The sequence below is a fragment of the Phyllopteryx taeniolatus genome, chromosome 16 (genome assembly GCF_024500385.1).
Source record: "Phyllopteryx taeniolatus isolate TA_2022b chromosome 16, UOR_Ptae_1.2, whole genome shotgun sequence".
Taxonomy (NCBI): domain Eukaryota; kingdom Metazoa; phylum Chordata; class Actinopteri; order Syngnathiformes; family Syngnathidae; genus Phyllopteryx; species Phyllopteryx taeniolatus.
The window spans coordinates 16,244,267-16,265,319 of NC_084517.1; the positions used below are offsets into that span (position 1 = coordinate 16,244,267).

General features: G+C 42.2%; 2 protein-coding genes across 3 annotated transcripts; one reads left to right on the forward strand and one right to left on the reverse strand.

Moving 5' to 3' along the window:
• Positions 1-348: 348 nt before the first annotated feature.
• Positions 349-3,400, reverse strand: rprml (reprimo-like). Its single transcript, XM_061749136.1, has one exon. It carries the CDS (start codon positions 1,062-1,064, stop codon positions 669-671), a length of 396 nt encoding a protein of 131 aa, XP_061605120.1. The 5' UTR covers positions 1,065-3,400; the 3' UTR covers positions 349-668.
• A 5,517-nt stretch (positions 3,401-8,917) lies between these two features.
• Positions 8,918-20,339, forward strand: LOC133465897 (integrin beta-3-like). Of its 2 annotated transcripts, XM_061749062.1 has the most exons (15): positions 8,918-9,173; positions 10,371-10,456; positions 11,163-11,367; positions 11,442-11,694; positions 11,776-11,938; positions 12,001-12,162; positions 12,404-12,499; positions 12,568-12,657; positions 12,723-12,857; positions 12,930-13,359; positions 16,761-16,983; positions 18,271-18,371; positions 18,452-18,571; positions 19,038-19,204; positions 19,795-20,339. In XM_061749062.1, exons 1-15 carry the CDS (start codon positions 9,116-9,118, stop codon positions 19,867-19,869), a joined length of 2,364 nt encoding a protein of 787 aa, XP_061605046.1. In that variant the 5' UTR covers positions 8,918-9,115; the 3' UTR covers positions 19,870-20,339. The 2 variants fall into 2 exon arrangements, with proteins under 2 accessions (XP_061605046.1, XP_061605047.1); XM_061749063.1 differs by lacking the exons at positions 8,918-9,173; positions 10,371-10,456 and having other exon boundaries at positions 11,172-11,367; positions 11,534-11,694.
• The last annotated feature ends 714 nt before the right edge of the window (positions 20,340-21,053 follow it).

The window sequence follows — 21,053 nt, forward strand, 5'->3', positions numbered from 1 at the left end:
GAATGTGTGTTTTTTTTAATGTTTGCAGTCTCCTTTGGTACAAAAAAAACCCGACTTCATGCAGCATTTGTATTGTTTCCAATAAAGTGCAAAACAGACCCAGAATGACTTGATACACACCAAGCAGTGAGCCTGCCAAACATGGGGAACAGCAGCAACACTCCATAAAGCTGTCAAAAACGAGTGTCTGCTTCAAAACACGCAAAACTTGCCCCATTTCCCCTTCTATTTGCGCAAATAACTGGAGAAAAATACTTTTTTTTAAGCACACATCCGTTACGCGCAATGAAGAGAGAGCACACTGCAAAAAAAAAAAAAACCAAAAAAAAAAAAACAAACAAACAAACATTCACAATCATGCCGTTTACATTTATTAAAATACAATTACCGGAAAATACAAAAGCGAAACAAACGTGAGGTCACAGCTTGTAAACATTTTTCGTCCGTTTTTGTTCGAGTTGGCAACGTTTAAACTCACTTCCGCCATCCGCGCGTCAACAGTTGGCTGCACAAAGTTTACGCACAAAAGGTTGCTCCCACATACGTTTGGAGTCAATTGGAAGCAGACGTGACCGTGTTGCATATCTAATCCTCACTAAGTGACGTGTGTGGGAGACGGGAGAAACTTGTATTAAGTTCATGCAGATAAGCCCTGGGCTCAGTTTCCCCTAGGTGAGTCCGATCATGCCGGTCTCCACGTCCTTGGAGGGCCGGCGCTCCTTCACCAGGAAGTTGATCATGCTCTCGGACTTGATCATCAGGTTGCATCCCAGGAAGAAGACCCCGAAGACCACCGTGAGCGACAGCACGCACAGCACGGCGATCTGCACCACGCGCATCACCAGCAGTTTGCGCTCCTCCTGAAGGAGGACCAGGGAGCCTCCGTCGGCTCCCGCGCCTCCGCCGCCGCCGCCGCCGCCGCCGCCGCCGCCAGCGGCACTACCGTGCCCGGTCACCGCTTGCTCGCTGCCGTTGCCGGAGTAGGTGGCCAGCGTCCCCGCCAGGGTCCGGCTGCCGTTGAGTAGCGCGTCGTGCGTGGCGTCGAGGAAGGACGAGGCGTTCATGGCGCCTAAAAAAATAATAATAATTAAAAATATATATATAATAATAATTATATATATATATATATATATATATATATATATAATAGCTAAAAACTTGGTGTGATGGAATTGAAAGAAAGAAACAGATGTGGATCTCCTCTCGTCTCTGCAGTTTGGTGCGTAATGGTCACACGGAACAACCCAAGTGAGCTGAACACTCGCAATCACGATAAAGTGCTGGGATTGTGGAGCGACCACGTCCTGGTGGCTTCTTTCCGTGGGTCTTAAAAGAGTCCGCAAGGCGTAATAAGAGACTGTGCGTGTGCCAACCCACGCCCTTCTCTCTCTCCAGCGCTCCTTTTGTGCCGATGCTCTGGTGCGTTTAAGTGATGATGAGCTCCCCACGAACCTGCAGTCAGTGCCTCTGGGATGAACCAGTCAGTCACTTGCCAACCTAACAAAAAATGCTATTTTATCACGAGAAGTATAAAATATACTTTTTAATAATGGGGTCAAGCTTTTTGGAGTGTGCTGCTGTCCCACAAGGAACTCATTTGTACACTTCAATAGAGACCATAGGCCTCAACCAAGTATGGATTCAGAATGCAGTGGTGCCTTGCGATACGAGTGCAAGTTTTTCAAGAAATGAGTCGTCGTGGAGCTGTTTTTGTTTTGCCTTGACTTGAGAGTAAACATTTGAGATACAAGTGCTGTGTGGTGTCAGTGAACTCAACTCGACAGTTTGGTAGAAAGTGACCAATCCTTCAAAAAAGCGCCTTCGAGCTCTTTATTGTCACTCTTGATTGAACTTTACCGTAAACTAAACATAAAACTACATTTTGTGGCCAAATCTTGTCCATGTGACATAATAACATATTTTGGGAACAGTTTTGTGTTTTGGTGGTCCGATATAGCACTGTGAAAAAAAATACATAATTTTTATTTTATTTTATTTTATGTTATTTTATTCAAAAGGGACAATGCACATTAATGAACACCAGTCCAATAATTGTGTAACTATGCCAAAGTTAGCGTACAGATAATTTACATCCATTGTCTCGTGGCAGATGACTTCAAACATACACAAGACATATCAACAAGTACATTAAATCACTCCATAAATCACAATTTCACATTAAAACAGGGTCTGAAATAGTGAAAAACTGCTTTCAGTACATTTAAAGTGCTACAGTTTCTAGAAGTAATTTATAAATAAGTCATTTAAAATGGAAATTGCAGGTTGGGCCTTTCCTGCTGCTTAGGCGTGACTAAGACGTAAGGAACCGTCAAGTGCTGAAGGTGGTGGCATAATATTGTGTTTTCAAGGCACAATACAACGGTGGCAGAATATAGCATTTTGTGGCAAAATGTTGTTGTTCCGTGTTGCAATATAGCTTTGTTTGTGGACAAATATTGTTTTCATGGCACAATATTGTCTTTTTGAGGCGCACTATTGCATTTTGCAGTATTTTTGTGGGGAAATATTGTTTATGCAGGAAGTATGGGTTGAGCCATACTTTAACTCCCTTGAAAAGTTATTTAAATCAGGATCCAGACAGAATTTCTGATACAGTTCTTGTGGGGGCGGATGGTCCTAATGAAGGGGCTGGTGAGTTTTAACGCCGGTTGCCATGGAAACGGCCACCACCACTTGGGAGCCGTCTGACCCGGCGAGTTATCACTCAGAAATGAAGACATGAATTAATAAAATCTGTTTGAGCCGTGGCAAATATTTATTGTGCTTATTGGCTGGGCTTTTTTTTTTCTCCCCCCCCACCACACCTGCCACTTTTTACGCCAAGGTGGGGCACAAAATAAGTGCACATTTATTAAAATGAGAAAAAGACCAACTTTAAATATCATGTGATAGGTGTGAACAACTGCAGTAGAGATAAAGTAGAAGAAAAAGCTGATCTGTCCCGAATTGTGAGTTACTGAAGAGTGAGTAAAACAACGTCTTTGTGTGTTTTTAAGTCGTTAGTCGTGGTGAAAAACGACTCCTCCTCCGACTCGTGCTGATATTTTCGTGACACGTTACAGCATTTTGCGGCCGAATTTTTTTATGATTATTTTGTTGATAACACAATATACAATTTTAGGAGCAATCCATTGTTTGCCTCGAACAACACAGCATTGTGTGGCAAAATGTAAAAAAACATTTGTGGGCGAATAGTATAGTAATAGTACATTGTGTTGAAAAACTTTGTCTTTGCGTGGCAAAATGTTGCATTTTTGTTGCATTGTATTTTGTTTATTCATGGCACAATATAGTAATTTGTGGCAAAGTACATGTTTATCTGGCTGAATATCACATCTTTTGTTTAAAACCTTCACATTTCCATGGCAGACTGTATCAGTTTTGGGGTGTAACATCCACATTGTCGTCTTTTTAAAGGCTGTAGCCTGACAGCAGCTCAACGACTTTTATGGGTTAATTCAAAAGTCAATAAATAAAGGAGTCGGTGTCATGGTAATCAGCAATGTTTTGTTTTGCTTTTACGCGAAGGAAATCAGATTAGTTGGCGGATTTGCCTGCAGCTAATTAATTTTCAAATTAACAAGGTGCATTTGTGTGTCTGTTTATAAATCCTAGTGTGTTTACGAAAGGTAACACGTACTTCAGGTAAATCCCCTTTTGAGCTGATCTGCGAGCAAAATTGAGCCATTGACAAGGGAGTAAACTGTTTTGAAGTGTTTTAACTCAGTATGGCGTGGTTGAAGAAACAATAGAAAAAGAATAATGTCACCCTAATGTTTTAGTGGCACAATATAGCATTTTGTAGCAAAATACAGCATTTTTGTGGCAGAATATTGTATATATTGTGTTTTGTGCAAAATATTGTGTGTTGTCATGTCACAATGTGGAAACAAGTAGTAAAATATTGTGTTTCTATTGCAGAATATTGCAGTTCAAGGAACCCAACTCCTCCAGGACCTCATCAGCGACCATAAGTACAACCTTTTGTTTAACAGAAACGGATGACTTTTCCTAACTGAATAACTCCACGCCCCCTGGGTTTATTTACAACCCCAATTCCAAGGAAGTTGGGACGTTGTGTTAAACATAAATAAAAACAGAATACAATGATTTGCAAATCATGTTCAACCTATATTTAATTGAATACACTTCAAAGACAAGATATTTAATGTTCAAACTGATAAACTTTATTGTTTTTAGCAAATAATCATTAACTTAGAATTTGATGCCTGCAACACGTTCCAAAAAAGCTGGGACAGGGTCATGTTTCCCACGCTTTTACATCACCTTTTCTTTGGGAACGTTTGGGAACTGAGGACACTAATTGTTGAAGCTTTGTAGGTGAAATTCTTTCCCATTCTTGCTTGATGTACAGCTTCAGCTGTTCAACAGTCCGGGGTCTCTGTTGTCGTATTTTACGCTTCATAATGCGCCACACATTTTCAATGGGAGACAGGTCTGGACTGCAGGCAGGCCAGTCTAGTCCCCGCACTCTTTTACTACGAAGCCACGCTGTTGTAACACATGCAGAATGTGGTTTGGCATTGTCTTGCTGAAATAAGCAGGGGCGTACATGAAAAAAGACGTTGCTTGGATGGCAGCATATGTTTCTTCCAAACCTGTATGTACCTTTCAGCATTAATGGTGCCTTCATAGATGTGTAAGTTACCCACGCTATTGGCACGAACGAACACAGCCCAATACCATCACAGATGCTGGCTTTTGAACTTTGCGTCCATAACAGTCCAGATAGTTCTTTTCCTCTTTGGCCCGGAGGACACGACGTCCACAATTTCCAAAAACAATTTGAAATGTGGACTCGTCGGACCACAGAACACTTTTCCACTTTGCATCAGTCCATCTTAGATGAGCTCGGGCCCAGGGAAGCCGGCTGGCTGTTGTTGATAAATGGCTTTTGCTTTGCATAGTAGAGTTTTAAGTTGCACTTACAGATGTAGCACCAAACTGTATTTACTGACATTGGTTTTCTGAAGTGTTCCTGAGCCCATGTGGTGATAACCTTTACACGTTGATGTCAGTTTTTGATGCAGTGCCACCTGAGGGATCGAAGGTCACGGGCATTCAATGTTGGTTTTCGGCCTTGCTGCTTACATGCAGTGATTACTCCAGATTCTCTGTTCCCAATTAGCCTGTTCACCTGTGGGATGTTCCAAACAGATGTTTGATGAGCATTCCTCAACTTTCTCAGTCTTTTTTGCCACCTGTCCCAGCTTTTTTGGAACATCTAGCAGCCATAAAATTCTAAGATAATGATTATTTGCTAAAAGGTTTATCAGTTTGAACATTAAATAGCTTGTCTTTGTAGTGTCTTCAATTAAATATAGGTTTAACATGATTTGCTGTTTTTTATTTATGTTTAACACAACATCCCAACTTCATTGGAATTGGGGTTGTATTTTTTGTCAACCCTGTGCGATTGGACATTTTTGTGGCATAATGTTGAATTTTGGTGGAACACTACTGCTTTTTGTGCCATAATAGGGTGTTTTCCTGGTGCAATATAGCCCTTTTTTGTGCAATAATTAGCCTTTTTGTGCAGAATATTGCATTTAGTGGTGCAATGTTGTGTTTTCCTTCAACAACTGCATTTTATGGTCAAATGTAGCCTTTCTTTTGCAGAATTGTATACTTTATGGCATAATATTATGTTTGCATGGCACAACGTTATTTTGTGGCAAAATGTTTCTGTGGCACAAAGTAACATTTTGTGAAAGAACAAAAAAATGGTGGCATAATATTGTGTATTTGTGGCACAATCTACTATTTTAGGGGCACAATAGGATGTTTATGTGGTAGAGTATTACATTCTGTAGCATAATGTTGTTTTTGTACGCATTGGACAATGAAATAATCTCATTAGTTGGCGGCTTAACTTGCAGATAATTAATTTGCCGCATGCAAATCAACGAGATCTAATTGTGTGTCTATTAATAATCACAAGGTGCTTACGGAAAGCAGCGTGTACTTCATGTAAATCCGCCTTTTGAGCTTCAAATTAAGCGACACATTATTCATTAAGTCCTTTTTAATGAAAATGATCCGGAACATTCAAGCGCTCCTGGACCTGTTGCTCAAACTTTCCACACTGAGTCCAAACTTCATGAAGACTTTTTATTCTTAAAGACATATTGCGGCTGCATCTAGGCGAGGATGTGAGACTTGTTTCTAAGCAACAGCGGACCTGGGAGCTCGGTGACAGATGGTTGGTGAAGTTATTTTGAGACTGAGGCGGAGGGAGGGCTGGTGTTGCGGGGAAGGGGGCCAACAGAGGTGCTCGGGCACTTAACGGGAGGGACTTGGCAGCCTAGCAACACAAATTAGGCAAATACATTCTTAGCAACGAGCTTGTCACGTCACTTTAGGTGGTACAGGTGATAGGCGCTAATTCATTAGGAGGGTCGTGTCAGAGGTGGGATGCAGTCTATGTGAAAGGGGATAATTGGAACAGGGGTGTGTTTAACACTCAATGCTCGCTTCTCGGTTGTGTTGAAAGCAGTTGTCGCTGTCCGCCTGACGGAGTTAGGGTTACACGTGGGACTTAGTCTTTGTGAACGGGAACTGGGTTATGAAATTGACCACCCTACACTCACTTCTCCTGCACTGTTGTGTTGAAAGTACTTATTACCGTCAAGCACGGAATGGGGGAATGAAGTCTCTAATTTCCCGGATTTTGTGGTGGTATCAGAGCTGTGTCAGAGGGTGGGACGGCAGCTGTGTTAAAGGGAATAGGGTCGCAAAATTTAACACCTAACTCACTTTCCCGCTGCGTTGTGTCAAAGGCAATTGTTGCTGTCGAAAGGCGTATTACAAATCCCAGCAGACGTGCACATCAGGCATCTAATTATGTGATTGTGGGATGAAGACTTGCCGTATGAAAGGCTCACATCAATATAAACGTCTCCCACATTATTTTCATGAAAAAGACAGACTTGGTAGTACCGTAATTTCTCGTGTATAACGTGCACCCATGTATAATACGCACCCCCAAAGTTGACCTCAAAATTCTGGAAAACCCTTCAACCCATATATAATGCATTTTTACAATGCATGATTTTGCTTCTACCCATATGATCAAAACATGAAGTGTTATCTGTATTTTGTTAGGATTTGTTTCAAAGAATTATTCTGAAGTTAAGTGCTTTATTTGAACACGTAATCCTTTTTTTTTATTTACTTGCTCTTATTTTGAAATTCAAAGCCCTACTTTTATTTAGTAAATTAGAAAACACACAGATGTGCTCATATGTTTGATTACCCAGGCAGAATTTGTAAAATGGTTAAAATTCTTTAAAGAAAACATGAAGAACCAGGCGAAAAACATAAAATTTTATTTTAATGGGATTCAAATTAAACGGTCAAGCATTTCAGAAAAGCATTATCATTAAAATGCTGGGGGGGGGGGGGGAATGCGCATTATACACGAGAAATTACGGTGATCTCATGGGATTGTGTACCTAATGAAGTGACCAGCGACCGGTGTCCTTGGTGGTAGGCGTGTGCTTCATTCCCAAGGAGGTTAGAGTTCAACGCAAATACACGCTGCCGAACCGGGGGGTGTCTCGGGGGGTACACATTTCATCAACGACACCTCTACTTGAACCCCCTTCCTCGTTTTGCTCCCCACCTGTGATCTGATGAAAACTTTGCCTTTATGGCAATGATTGCCTCTGAGCTTAAAGGCCTCTGCGGAGATATATAGCACACAGGGCGAGACCCCCACACTTCCTGTCTGTCGCCAAACACACACACACACACACACACACTTTTTTTCCCCCTCCACTTTTCTTGTTCAGTCTTAATTGGCTGCCATCTGACCCAGTCTGGCTCCTTCATTCAATGCTGTGCTCTTCCGGAAAGGCCACTCATCTGTGGGCGAGGCGGCCAACAAAAGGGTGCCGATACATCCAGACCTTTCAATACACACACACACACACACACACACAGAGTGAATGCAATCACAACTATTATGTCTCCTTGTCAACTTACTCCTATTTCTGTCGTCTCTTCTTTTTTCCAGGCGGCGGTAGCTTAGCAACCATTCGGAAAGCATGAGAGGGGGGTCGAGAGTAGGGAGGGGGGTGGGGTCGGGTCGCATTAAAGATTCAATATATGGACAGCCAAGAATCATCTGTGTGTGTGTGTGTGTGTGTGTCTGTGTATTTGTGTTTGGACAGCATGTTTAAATGCCAACCCGGAGACATTCTGTTTTCCTTCTAAATGTAACGCAAACAAGTGCTAAGCAGATTTTAAAGCATGCATTTGTTTATTTTGCAAGTCATTGCACTCCTAATTGACAGATTCCAATACAGTCTCATTGAAGCTGTCGCCTGTGTTTATCGATCTCGCCACTAGGGGTGGCTCTACCACAACTTCTAAATGCAAACAGTGAGCAGACAAAGTAACGTTCAAAGTTGATAATACTGTACTGTACTCTATATGAACAGTGTAGAGCAGTGCTTCCCAACCTTTATTTTTTTAAATATTTATTTTTATTCGTTCAACCTTTATTTTTCCAGACAAGGCAATTGAGAACAGATTTTCATTTGCAATGTCGACTCTAAACTACGAATCTAATAAATGATCTTATATGTACCGTGTATGTGTGTGTGTGTATGTATGTATGTATGTATGTATATATATATATATATATATATATATATATATATATATATATATATATATACACCTTACTCCTGTATCATGAATACAGTACTGTGAGAGGATACCTTATAATGTAGGATTGTCTCTTGACATAACTTTAATGTCGGCGACTACATGCTGAAAAAAGCATCCCAACTGTATCTCCTTATAAGGTATTGTTTACTTGACGCAGACACCACACCCTCCCACCCCCACCCCACCCCCACGGTATTTACTCGGGTCTATGGCTTGTTATAAATTAGATTGACTAAATGTTTATACGTGTTTATAAGGTGAGTGAGTCGAAAAGAGGGCGTAGACAGTTGGGTGATGAGTAGGTGAGGACGGTGCAAGTGGACGTGGTGTGGAAGGAAAATCTTGTGGGTGTGCAGAATAAGGAAAAGTTTGTAACAGTGAGTGAACAGCACTCACCATGAGGACGCTGCTGCCTGTTTTGTGCCTCCTTCTCACGTCCACGTCCTCACTTGATGGTAAGTTTTGATCACTTCTTTTCTGCCTTTTCAAAGATAATGATGTTCAGTTTTATTTACCAGTCGAGTGGACCCCCGTTTCTCAGGAGGGATACGTTCTAGACTAACCCGCAATAGGTGAAATTCCACAATATAGAGAGCCCATATCATTTGAAACAAATACATTTAACCCTCCCACATGCTTTAAACACACTTCAACTTATAACTAACTTAAATTATTGAAACACTTTAAAAACACATTGTAAACAAAAGCATACGAAAGTAAAAATGTGAATTTGGTAGTATAGTGTTCTCCCACTCTATCGTAATTAATTGTTATTTTGCAGTTTTTTTTTTTTGTTTGTTTCCATTTTTCTGGGATTTTACCGTATTTTTACTTATACTTCCAGTGTAGTTTTGTAATGCCCTCGCATGTGGGAAAGGAGAGCCAGTTGTCTCCAATGGGCATTGTTTATTGAATGCAAAACACAAACACACTGAGCACACACACGCAGGAGCTGCTGTCGGCCACAGCTCACGCCCAGGCATTCGCACTGCAGATTTGCCATTATCACGCGCCACTCCACTCGGTGCCGCCTCTGAAAGGCACATGCATGCACACACAGACGCTACAATACGTACAGTATTTTCTATATGTTTTATGCTTGCGATTTTTATTGAGTTCAACTACATTTCCATTGTGTTTCAAAAGTGTTTCGATAACTTGAAATGTGTTTAAAGTGTGTGAAAGGCGTAAAACTACATACAAAATTATATTGTCTCTATGTTGCCGATTTTCACCTTTTGCACGTGGCTTTGGAACGTATCCCCCACTAGAAACAGTTCACTGTATTTTGTTCAACTAAACAGTGTTTCACTCTTATGACAGTTACAAATGTTCAAATGTTAATTGAAATGTTGCCTCTTTGCCTCTGTCCTGAATAAAGGCTTTTATAATAACCACTGAATGACTTTTTGCAAAACCGAAAAAGTCCATGCTGCCGTCATACAGGTCGTTCTAGTGCGTGAGGGTCCATTAGTCATCCCTCCGTGGGGATGTTTGCTCAGTCCGCTCCTGAAATGGCAGCTTGTGCGTAACGAGTGCTATCTTGCTCACACACGCTCTTGGGGGCTGACTCATTGAGGAAATGTGATTGCTACTCTGCTATGGGAAATGCACCGGAACATGTGTCACTGTTTTTTTGATTGTCCCGACAGGGTCCAATGTGTGCACGTCGCGAGGAGTCACGACATGTCAGCAGTGTTTGACAGTTCACCCCAGCTGTGGGTGGTGCTTCCAAAAGGTACTGTGCTGCAAAGCAGCGATTCCCAATTGCTCTGCCCAAATTGTCCAATTTCACTTCATTGGTTCGAAAATTATTTATTTACTACAAATAATGGACAGCAATCCCTGCATATTAACAGTTTACGCTCCACAAATTCAATATTTGTGGTTATTTTTTTCTAAAACACCTTAAGATGCCACAAGATGTTGATATGTTGAAGTGATAAATCTCGCTAGGTTTAGCCTGGGTTGTTAGTGGAAGTTACGGAGAGTCTTTGTGCATGTGCAGGTACACGCACGCGTCTGATGATGTAATTATTATTATTTTTTTTTCAATCAAAACATCAGCAAGACTGGGCATGACACTTAACCCACATTGCCGATGAGAATGCGGTTGGGTGTTTGGTGGTGGTCGGAGGGGCCGTAAAATTTGGGAGAGACAAAAACGTCTCAAAAAGCCAAGCCTGAAAAAACACAGAACGTCTGCTATTTTTGTGTCCTTCAAAGATGAAATCATTCTACATATTTTGTCCTATTGCTACCAAATCCGAAGTACGTATACTAGATGGATGGGTGACATTTTGCAAATATAGCAAAAAAAAGAGTTCTGGTCATTGCTTGTGTTTGGAGGATGACAGCGAACTTTGATAATTCGCCATAGTGGACGCAACTCTAATAACTGAACCCCACAAGTTTAGGGCTTGACCAAATGTCTTACATTCCAGACTTTTGGGATGGGAGGGTCCGGCGTTTCTCGCTGCGACCTGAAGCAGAACCTGCTGGACGGGGGCTGCTCTGAGGCGGCTCTGGAGTCGCCTACGAGCACGTTGGCGGTGCTGGAGGACAAGGAACTCAGCAACAAGGCCTCGGGCGCGGCGGATGCCGTCACCCAGATACAGCCCCAGAAGATCCGCATGGTGCTCAGGCCAGGTGGACCAAACGCGACCAAAGTCTAGATCCTTGAACCGCGTTTCCTTCTGTTCTAAAACCCTGCTTCTTTGCAGGTGATTCCAAGAAGTTCACTGTCAGTGTGAAACAAGTGGAGGACTACCCTGTGGATCTCTACTACCTGATGGATCTTTCCTTCTCCATGAAGGATGACTTGGATCGCCTGCGTACTCTGGGTAATGAGCTGGCTGAGACCATGGGCAAGACCACCAGTAACCTGCGCATGGGCTTCGGAGCCTTTGTAGACAAGACAGTGTCGCCTTACATGTACTTGGCTCCTCCGGAGACTATCGAGAACCCTTGTGTTGGGTAAGTGACAGCAAAAGTCTGTTGATGCGAAAGTAAGAGGCTTTTTCTGTTAGTCGATGACCTCACTGCCAAATCCCAAAGGATTCACGAGGAATGTCAGGCCCAGTTCGGCTTCAAGCATGTGCTTTCCCTCACGGATAAGGTGGCTCGCTTCACCGAGGAAGTGGAGAAGCAGCAGGTGTCTCGAAACAGAGACGCCCCGGAGGGTGGATTTGATGCCGTCATGCAGGCAGTAGTATGCAAGGTAGGATTCGAAATGGCACACTTCCATCATTGCTTGTCTTACCTCTCTCGACCGTCTTTAAGGACAACATCGGTTGGCGTCCGGACGCTTCGCACCTTCTGGTGTTCACCACTGACGCCAAAATGCATATCGCCCTCGACGGACGCATCGCCGGCATCGTGCAGCCCAATGACGGACAGTGTCACCTGGGTAGTGACAATGCCTACAACAAATCCACTGTGCTGGTAAAGAAACTTCTGTTGTTTATTTACTGTTGTTTTTTTTTTTTATTTCAAATTTTTTTTTTACAAACAGCCCATCTGGTTACATTGGGCGCATCTCTGTGTGATAGAGGTACAGGTGGGGATCTTCGGTTTACGAGACCGACGCCTTACCACTTGGTCACTGCACCTGCTTTTGTTTGTCCATGTCGTAGGTATCAGTCATTTATTTTGTCCTTTCTGTTCTGGCTGTCATGTTTTCCAGGACTATCCCTCTTTGGCGCTTCTGACTGAGAAAATGTCAGAAAACAACATTAATCTGATTTTCGCCGTGACGAATTATGTGTTGCCGCTCTACAAGGTAAAAAGCGCCGTTTGACTTTGAAAGCACAAGCACTCGGTCACCGTGTCCATGATCTCGTTTCCCAGGAGTACAGTCAGCTCATTCCAGGCACCACCGTGGGAAAGTTGTCTGGTGACTCTGGGAATGTTATTGAGCTCATCGAAGCAGCATACACGGTAAGGACTTCCCGGAGCGTTCTCTGAAATCAGCCAAATTGTGCTTCATGATCATTTGGGTGCAGAAAATCCGCTCTAAAGTGGAGCTAGAGCTTCTGGGGGTTCCGGAGGAGTTGAATCTGTCCTTCAACGCCACTTGCCTGAATGGTGAAGTCATCCCCGGCCTCAAGTCTTGCTCCGGCCTCAAGATCGGAGACACGGCATGTTGAAATGCTAATATCAATAGCGATGTTTATCATGGCGTCCCCCCTAAAAACAACTCTCCTCTTCAGGTGTCTTTCAGTGTGGAGGCCCAACTGCGAGTCTGCCCGAAGGAGAGGACCCGGACGTTCACCGTCAAACCTCGAGGATTCAAGGACTCTCTAGAGGTCACAATGGTTTTTGCGTGCGGGTGTGACTGTGAGGCGGATGCCGAGGCCGACAGCCCATTCTGCAGCAACGGCAACGGCACTTACGAGTGCGGCGTGTGCCAGTGCCATGCCGGGCGACTGGGCCCTCACTGCGAGTGCTCCCTGGAGGACTACACCCCCTCTGACGACGCCAAGTGCATCCCCCAGCCCGGAAGCCCAGTCTGCAATGGGCGTGGCGACTGCTTGTGCGGACAGTGCTCGTGTCACAACAGCGACTTCGGCCAAGTGTGGGGCAAACACTGCGAGTGCGACGACTTCAACTGCCTGCACTTCAAGGGGGCGCTGTGCTCAAGTAAGTGCGTGCGCTAGTGCGCGGAAGCTGATGGTAAGCAAGGAAACGAATCATTGCAGCGAAGTGGAGACTGTGGAGTGTAATAAATCAGTGTCCAGAGTTAAGCAGTAGCTGTGGAAGCTAGCTTTAGCGTGTTTGTTTTTGTCATTTTCTTACTAAAACACACTGGGGGTTTTTTTTCCCAATGGAAATAAATAAATAAGTAAGAACCGTGGGAGCAGTAGATGCTTTTCCACCATCAAAACCAAGTACTCCAAGGTTCCTCTTCTGTTTCTCTGGGGGGGTACCAAACGTGCTTAGCCGACATCATATGCTGCTCACGTTACTAATTGGTAAAACTAATGTGCTGTGCCTCAGTCTCATGTCGAATAAAGGCTGTCTCCTTACCAACAGCCACCCTGGAGCCTCGTTCTCCTGCGTTGTAGTTGCTTGCTAACGCGTTGCATTCAATGTGGTGTGGTTTTTGCAGTTTCCCTGATTCTTGTACACACACTCATGCCAAGGCTGTCAGGAAAGGAGCCTCTTCCTCTTCCTGACCATGAAACTTTCTGCACCTGCCACACTTTTGTCGACACACCTAAAACTGCCATATTATCAAGATTCTTTTTCCATATTAATACATTTTATGTGGCCCTCGGAGGAACATCTAAGTGCTTCTTTTGTGCAACGATAGGTGTGAAGGCAGCCAAGACATTTTCCTTTCCTGCAGTTGTGTGTTTTTGTGGGGTTGTATGAGTGACAAGCAGCAAGAGCCTGCAAGCCTGTCCTCAGGGCCCATTAATGTGAAGCGGAGAGAACGGGAAGGTTTGCATTCTTTCGCAGGAAAAGAGCGCAAACCCTCCTTGTGCTCCCTCCTCCCACTCTTGTTTTCTTAATGTCCTATTATCTCCTTTTGTCGACCTCCTCTCGAGACCGCTCGCCAGTTTTATGAGCCGGATGTGGAATGAAATGATGTCAAGCTAAAATCTCCCTCTTAACGTTTGTCTTCACTCTTGCCAGGTCCACACTAGAGGAAATGTGCACTGTGTCATTAGTCGTTAAGTAGTTGGGGAATGAGCGACCTTTCGCCGTTCTGTGATGTGTTTTGGGCGAGCCTGATCTAAATGGGCTGTTGCTGCTTCGTCATTTGTTGCCAAATCCAGACTCAACTTCTTGTACCTTGTACCTTTTCCAAGGCCCAAAACGTAGACATGTTACCACACGGCAAAAATTCAGCTTTCATGGATGTGCACTAAAACGACAAAAAGTATTAGAAGGATGGATTATTTCAATGTATTTATTCTGCAAGGTGACTGTCACCATGAATAACCGTCAAAATGAGTGATCAGATTAAACATATGACACAAACATTGTGCATGCACATGTGCCCGTGGACTTTTCTAACTTAGTGGATTACTTTGCGTCGTTGTGCTTCTTTCTGTTGCGCAAGGGGAGTTTTTCATGAACAACTGGCATAGAACAATTGCGCAAGAGTAATTACGTATAAGTCATGTCTGCATTACATGAGAGGATGTACAACTTAGGGCGATGGACTTTTTAGATTATTTCTAGTCATTCTGTGTATATGTTGTGCAAGGTGGGAGTTCGTGTGAATAACTGGTAGTATGAGGGATTGCATTAATGATATGACGCGTACTGTACATTGCACGTCCGTTGTGTGACCGTGTGTGTTGAGGCCTTTATTTATGGATAATGTCCAGTCGTTGTATATATTTCTATTGTGCAATTTGGTCATTCATTTAAAAAACTAGTGAGAGTATTAATTGTATGACACGTACAGTGAATCACGAATGGGCAGATTAAGATGTTGCATGTTGGTATATGGTAAGTAAAAAACATGGTCGCATTATGCTACAGTAATATTTGTGGAATGCATGCAAAGTGGGAAGTATAGTAGTGACAGTGACTTAAAATGATATAATAATGAATTATACCACACACAATAATTACAGTCTATGAAACTGTCGATATGCATATGATGTATAATATTGCACATTTAAAATTGTATTTGAACAGTGAGTACAAAATGAGATGTACAGTTATGGGGAATAATGTCAAAAAATGTGCAAATATGTGTCCTGTATTGGCTCGTGTTGGATCTGAGCGGTTGCGCCACTGTCCCTTCTTCCTTGAAGCTCACTTGAGTGGCATTTCAGGAAATGTTGTCATACGTGCCTGCCGTCCAACAAGCAGCAGTATAATTGACAATGGATGGTTAACACTTTCTTCACAGTTAATGAATAACACATTAGTCCTCGTCCTCTACAGTGGTAACAAAAGTCTGCAGGTACACTCCCCGAGCATGCTTCAGCGTTTCAAAGAACACACGCGGCCGACAAAAACAAGAGCAGGCGTGGCTTGAAAGGCCTTAGCTGCTCGTTTTATTAAATTAAATCGGAACGTCCTCACGGTTGACCTCAAATGAGGTGTCGAAACATTTAAGCAGCAAGGCGAGCCAACACTGATAGTACAAATAATAAAACACTCTTTCCACACACACCAGCGCACACCTCCCCCCAAACACACACATGTACACACAAGGATAATGAGTCTGTGGTGACTCCAGCGGAAATGAACGCTATCTCCACTTTTTGCTACACTAAATGTTCACAACTTGGATTGCATTTAATGCTATATCAGGAATGAAAACACGTTGAATCATCTGACTAAATGGAACCGACAATCAATTTGAAAGTGATCATTTTTAACCTTGACTGAGCTTCAAGGTGTTCAGTTATTTGTGTTTATTTTGTCTTTTTTTTGGACCACATATGACTGTGTTGTGCTGGCCCACTGCTGGGTTAGCAACATTAGCATTTCTGCCCCTGACCCCTGACCCTAATCCTGACCAACTCCTAATGTTAATCCTAACGATAGATAGATAGATAGATAGATAGATAGATAGATAGATAGATAGATAGATAGATAGATAGATAGATAGATAGATAGATAGATAGATAGATAGATAGATAGATAGATAGATAGATAGATAGATAGATAGATAGATAGATAGATAGATAGATAGATAGATAGATAGATAGATAGATAGATAGATAGATAGATAGATAGATAGATAGATAGATAGATAGATAGATAGATAGATAGATAGATAGATAGATAGATAGATAGATAGATAGATAGATAGATAGATAGATAGATAGATAGATAGATAGATAGATAGATAGATAGATAGATAGATAGATAGATAGATAGATAGATAGATAGATAGATAGATAGATAGATAGATAGATAGATAGATAGATAGATAGAACTAAGACTGTGTTGGGCAGCCATCTGCCTCAACCAGGGATACGTGCACTAAAGGACCTAACATGAATCCACGGCTTGATTGTGTCAGCGTCGGGATGCGAATGGCTAAACGCGATGTTTGTCTCGCTCAGGCCACGGCAAGTGCAGCTGCGGCTTCTGCCAGTGCGACGCCGGCTGGGTGGGCGACAACTGCAACTGCAGCACTCGCATCGACACGTGCATGTCCGGCATCGGCCTGCTGTGCAGCGGCCGCGGCAGCTGCGAGTGCGGCGTGTGCCAGTGCACGCAGCCCGGGGCCTACGGCGCCACCTGCGAAAAGTGTCCTACCTGCCCCAACTCGTGCACCATCAAAGAGTAATGAATGAAGCCCACAGACATACTTAATATATTACGATACTTGATACCACATGATAGGTTTTCGTACAACCCCCTAAGATCATTGTATTATGGATAAATGCATGCTTTTTGTTGAACACTGATTATACTGTACAAATGTCATTTTTAATGCTGTTTGACATTTTAATAATTTTTATGAATTTTTTCTGAAACTGTAGGAAGAATTATCTAGACTGAAGTCAAGCAAAAGCCATGTTTCATCTTGCACATTATTGTGATTGCGATTATAATTGTTTTTATTATACGATCACTCTTTTTTAACAGTTGTTATTATTGTTCTAATAATAATGGTAATATTATTGTAATTAAATTCAAAATAGCACTTATATTGCGCTCTTCAAGGCACTTAAAGACGCTTCACAGTTGCACATATTATTCATTCACTCCACAGTCACATCTGGCGGTGGTAAGTTACTTGTGTAGCCACAGCTGCCCTGGGGCAGTCTGACGGAATATAATAATACATTGCTGTTATAATTGTTTCATTATTATGATGATGATTATTTTTATGTTGTGTCTCACAGCGGAGAAATCTACGATTACACTATACTGTCATTTACTATTACTAGTGCTAATACTACCAGATAATAATAATGATAACATAATTGTATTGAATTAATTGCATATTTTATTTTTTGACCATATTAATTTTTGGTAAAATAATAATATGATTTTTTATAACCCTATATAACCCTAACCCCATATAATTGATAGTACATTACAAACCTTTGACTACTAATTGTTTCATTATCATTTTATCATTTTTTAAAACTATATACAATAGAACCTTGATTTAACGCACTAATAGAGGAGAGGGGTCATCCGTTCAATCTGATTGTCTGTTAAATTGAAACACTTTTTTCATCCAAACTTACCTCGCCGGAGCATGAGAGGGGTGATTTTCTGTCTGTTAAATCAGAAGTCCGTTAAATCGGGGTCAGTTAAATCGAGGTGTCACTGTACTAGCATATCTTTATATTTTATCATACGTTTGTATCATTGTTTGTCCGATTGGTTTCTCTGTGCTTAGTGTGCTTCACAGTGTCACCCCTTATGTAACAAGAACACCTTTTATTAGTACACACTCACACACACACACAGACAGACACACATACATACATGTGATGTGGTATATATCGAGTAGAATAGTGGATTATGGATACGGCGCTTCCCCCTGGATTCCTCTGCCGTGGTGCATTCAGGCGGCACGTGTAAATGAGGAGATTTTTTTTCATCTTCTTGCAGGGCGTGTGTGGAGTGTCAACACTTTGAGAGAGGCCAGTACATTGACGACAAGAGCTGCAGTCGCATCTGCAAAGACGAAATTAGAGTGGTGACGCAACTCGGTGAGAACGCCAGCATCTTGAATGTTTTGCTTCACGAACGCCTTTCTGACAGGGTCAGTCCTCACCTGTTTGTCACGTAGAGTTCCTCTCAAACAATGCTGTGAACTGCTCGTACAAGGACGAGAACGACTGTGTGGAGCACTTCCAGTATTATGAAGACGAAAGTGGTAAATCCATCTTGTTCGTGATGGAGGAGCCAGGTAACTGTCACACTTTTATGACATCGCACAGTATGAATTATATGTTTAAAGGTGACATATTATGGAAAATTGACTTTTTGTATACAAATTGTTGGGTCTCTCGAGTGTCTGCCAGCCCGTTAAGTGTAAAATTACACAACCAAGTAACTCTTTTGTCAGCTGCCTTTTACTGAAAATGTGCATTACACTGCAGCTTGAAGATGAAGTGCTGCTTCCACGAGTGAAATGCAATCAAATCTGCATGTCGCTTGCTTAATGGTGGCTTTCCACAAATGCCATTCATTTGCAGTCTGGACGCAGAGGAGCTCGTGCTCTAGAGTCCCACGATCTCCACAAGTCTCCAATAACGCCACAAAAAGTTACGGCTAGATTTAGATTTGTGACAGACTGGAACAGACCAGTGTGTTGTCGCTAGAGTTTATAATAGCTGAACTCACACATGCAGTATATATTGTGTGTTGCTCAGAATGTCCTCGGGGCCCCGACACCCTGGTGGTGCTGTCGGCCGTGGCAGGAGCCATCCTGCTCCTGGGCCTGGTGGCGCTGCTCATCTGGAAGCTGCTGATCACTATCCACGACCGGAGGGAATACGACAGATTTGAGAAGGAGCGAGCCAAAGCCAGGTGGAACACGGTGAGGATAGAAGTAATCAAACCATCGGCATCATGAAGTGTACAGCTTTATTTGCTAACCAGATTGGATATATGGACGCCCTGAACGAGGAGCTTGGCTAGGCGATTGCATATATACAGCATATTGTACTTTTATCACATTTATTATATTGTATATTTACCCCCGGAGGGGTGGGGGAGACAGGACCGTTGGCACAGCCTACGTCATCTCGAAGCGACAGCTGTTGTTGTAATACTCAATTACCACCCTAGGGGGCGACATAATTTGCATATTATAGTTTTAAAGAAGAATTGTGGGCAGCTATTGGAGAGTTAAAAGGATATATAGTACAGTATAGTGTTGCCTAAAAATACAGTTCCCATACTCGCTTCAATTTGTTTACGTGGACCCCCAGCAAACCACCAGATGTTGCACAAAAACACAGAATAGCTGAGTTATTCAGCAGATAACGGAAGATAGGTTCCAACAAAAATACCAACTGCAAATATGACAGGGTTCACTGTGCCATGCTTTTCTTGCCAAAAGTCAATTTAGATTAATTGAAGACGAAGTTTTTTTTGAGGAGTTTAAAGCCGCCTCTTGTTTCTCAGGCCAACAATCCACTGTACAAAGGAGCGACGTCCACCTTCACCAACGTGGCGTACAGAGGCGCCTCGTCCAGCTGAACGCAGCACTCAGGGTTCAATCGCACACGCCAAATGTACTCGCCCTCCAGGGAACGAGCCAGAGTTACAGACACGTGACCAGCCACTGCAGCCACTTCATATTTATTGCCGTGTTTTTAACTTATAGTGTTGCAAAATGAAAAAAAATCCCTTTCATAGCTTTTTTTAATTTTTTTATTATTCAATTCATGTCACGTCTGCTGTATGTGTTTAAAGTTTGCTCTCTTTTGTTTACAAAAGTGTTGTTTTTTTCCATTGATGGCCGCTTATGCATCAGCCGTGTTTGTTTTTTGAAGACCTGTCTGAAAACTAGTAGATGGTTTTAATAAATACATTTACTGTAAGTAATCACAATCACTGAGGCTCAAGGTTTATTTTGTTAGCTGTAAATGCAGTGCTAAATGATGTTTTAAAAAAAAAAAATAAAGTTGTTGGAAAAATGTCAATAAATTATTGATAATGCACATTAATTTTTACAGTTTTGTGAGTACTTCTATAGAAATCTGATGCATATTGTTGGCCATATTTTGTATTTATGGCATAATAACATGCATAATTAACGTCCCTGTAAAGTGAAAAATAATGTATTTTAAATTTGACCTACCACAGAGAAGAGTGTTAACAACCCTGCTAAATGTGAATGATTGATTGAAAAAAAAGTATATGAAATAAGGCTTCAAAATCATGAAAAAAATCAAACGTTCACTCTCAAACGCTGTGGGCTTGCCAGGTAAATGCGCTGAAACCACACTCCAACTGTCAACCAAATACCACTAATAAGACCTGACAAATCGATGCTATATTGTCTAGCATCTTAAAGCCTCCGGTCGGCGCTAGCCAGCAGCTAGGTCGTGAGCTAACAGGCTTGGGCCTGGCAATAATAACTACAAACTAACTCGCAATTGCGCCTGATAACTGCTGATGTGAACAAAGGCACAAGTTCTTTTTTGGGACAGGGGACTCAACCAGATGGTACCCAGTGCATCACTGGGCACCATTTTAGCCACACACCGCTAAAAGAAATTTCAGGAAAAATGCTATACTGTTGCTCCACAATTCAATACTATATAGTTCTCAGTGTTTGCACATTTTCAGCAAGTATCTTAAAATGTGTGGAGTATATTTTTGAAACAAATCTCCGAATTCACGTTAGAATGTCTTTTTTCATTACAGTTTACTGTAAT

Excerpts from the sequence above, each read along its gene's own strand:
- LOC133465897 (XM_061749062.1), top strand. The coding sequence starts at position 9,116 with ATGAGGACGCTGCTGCCTGTTTTGTGCCTCCTTCTCACGTCCACGTCC. Across the intron at positions 10,457-11,162 it reads GTGGGTGGTGCTTCCAAAAG|ACTTTTGGGATGGGAGGGTC; the intron begins GTACTGTGCTGC and ends CTTACATTCCAG. Across the intron at positions 12,858-12,929 it reads GCCTCAAGATCGGAGACACG|GTGTCTTTCAGTGTGGAGGC; the intron begins GCATGTTGAAAT and ends TCTCCTCTTCAG.
- rprml (XM_061749136.1), bottom strand. The coding sequence starts at position 1,064 with ATGAACGCCTCGTCCTTCCTCGACGCCACGCACGACGCGCTACTCAAC.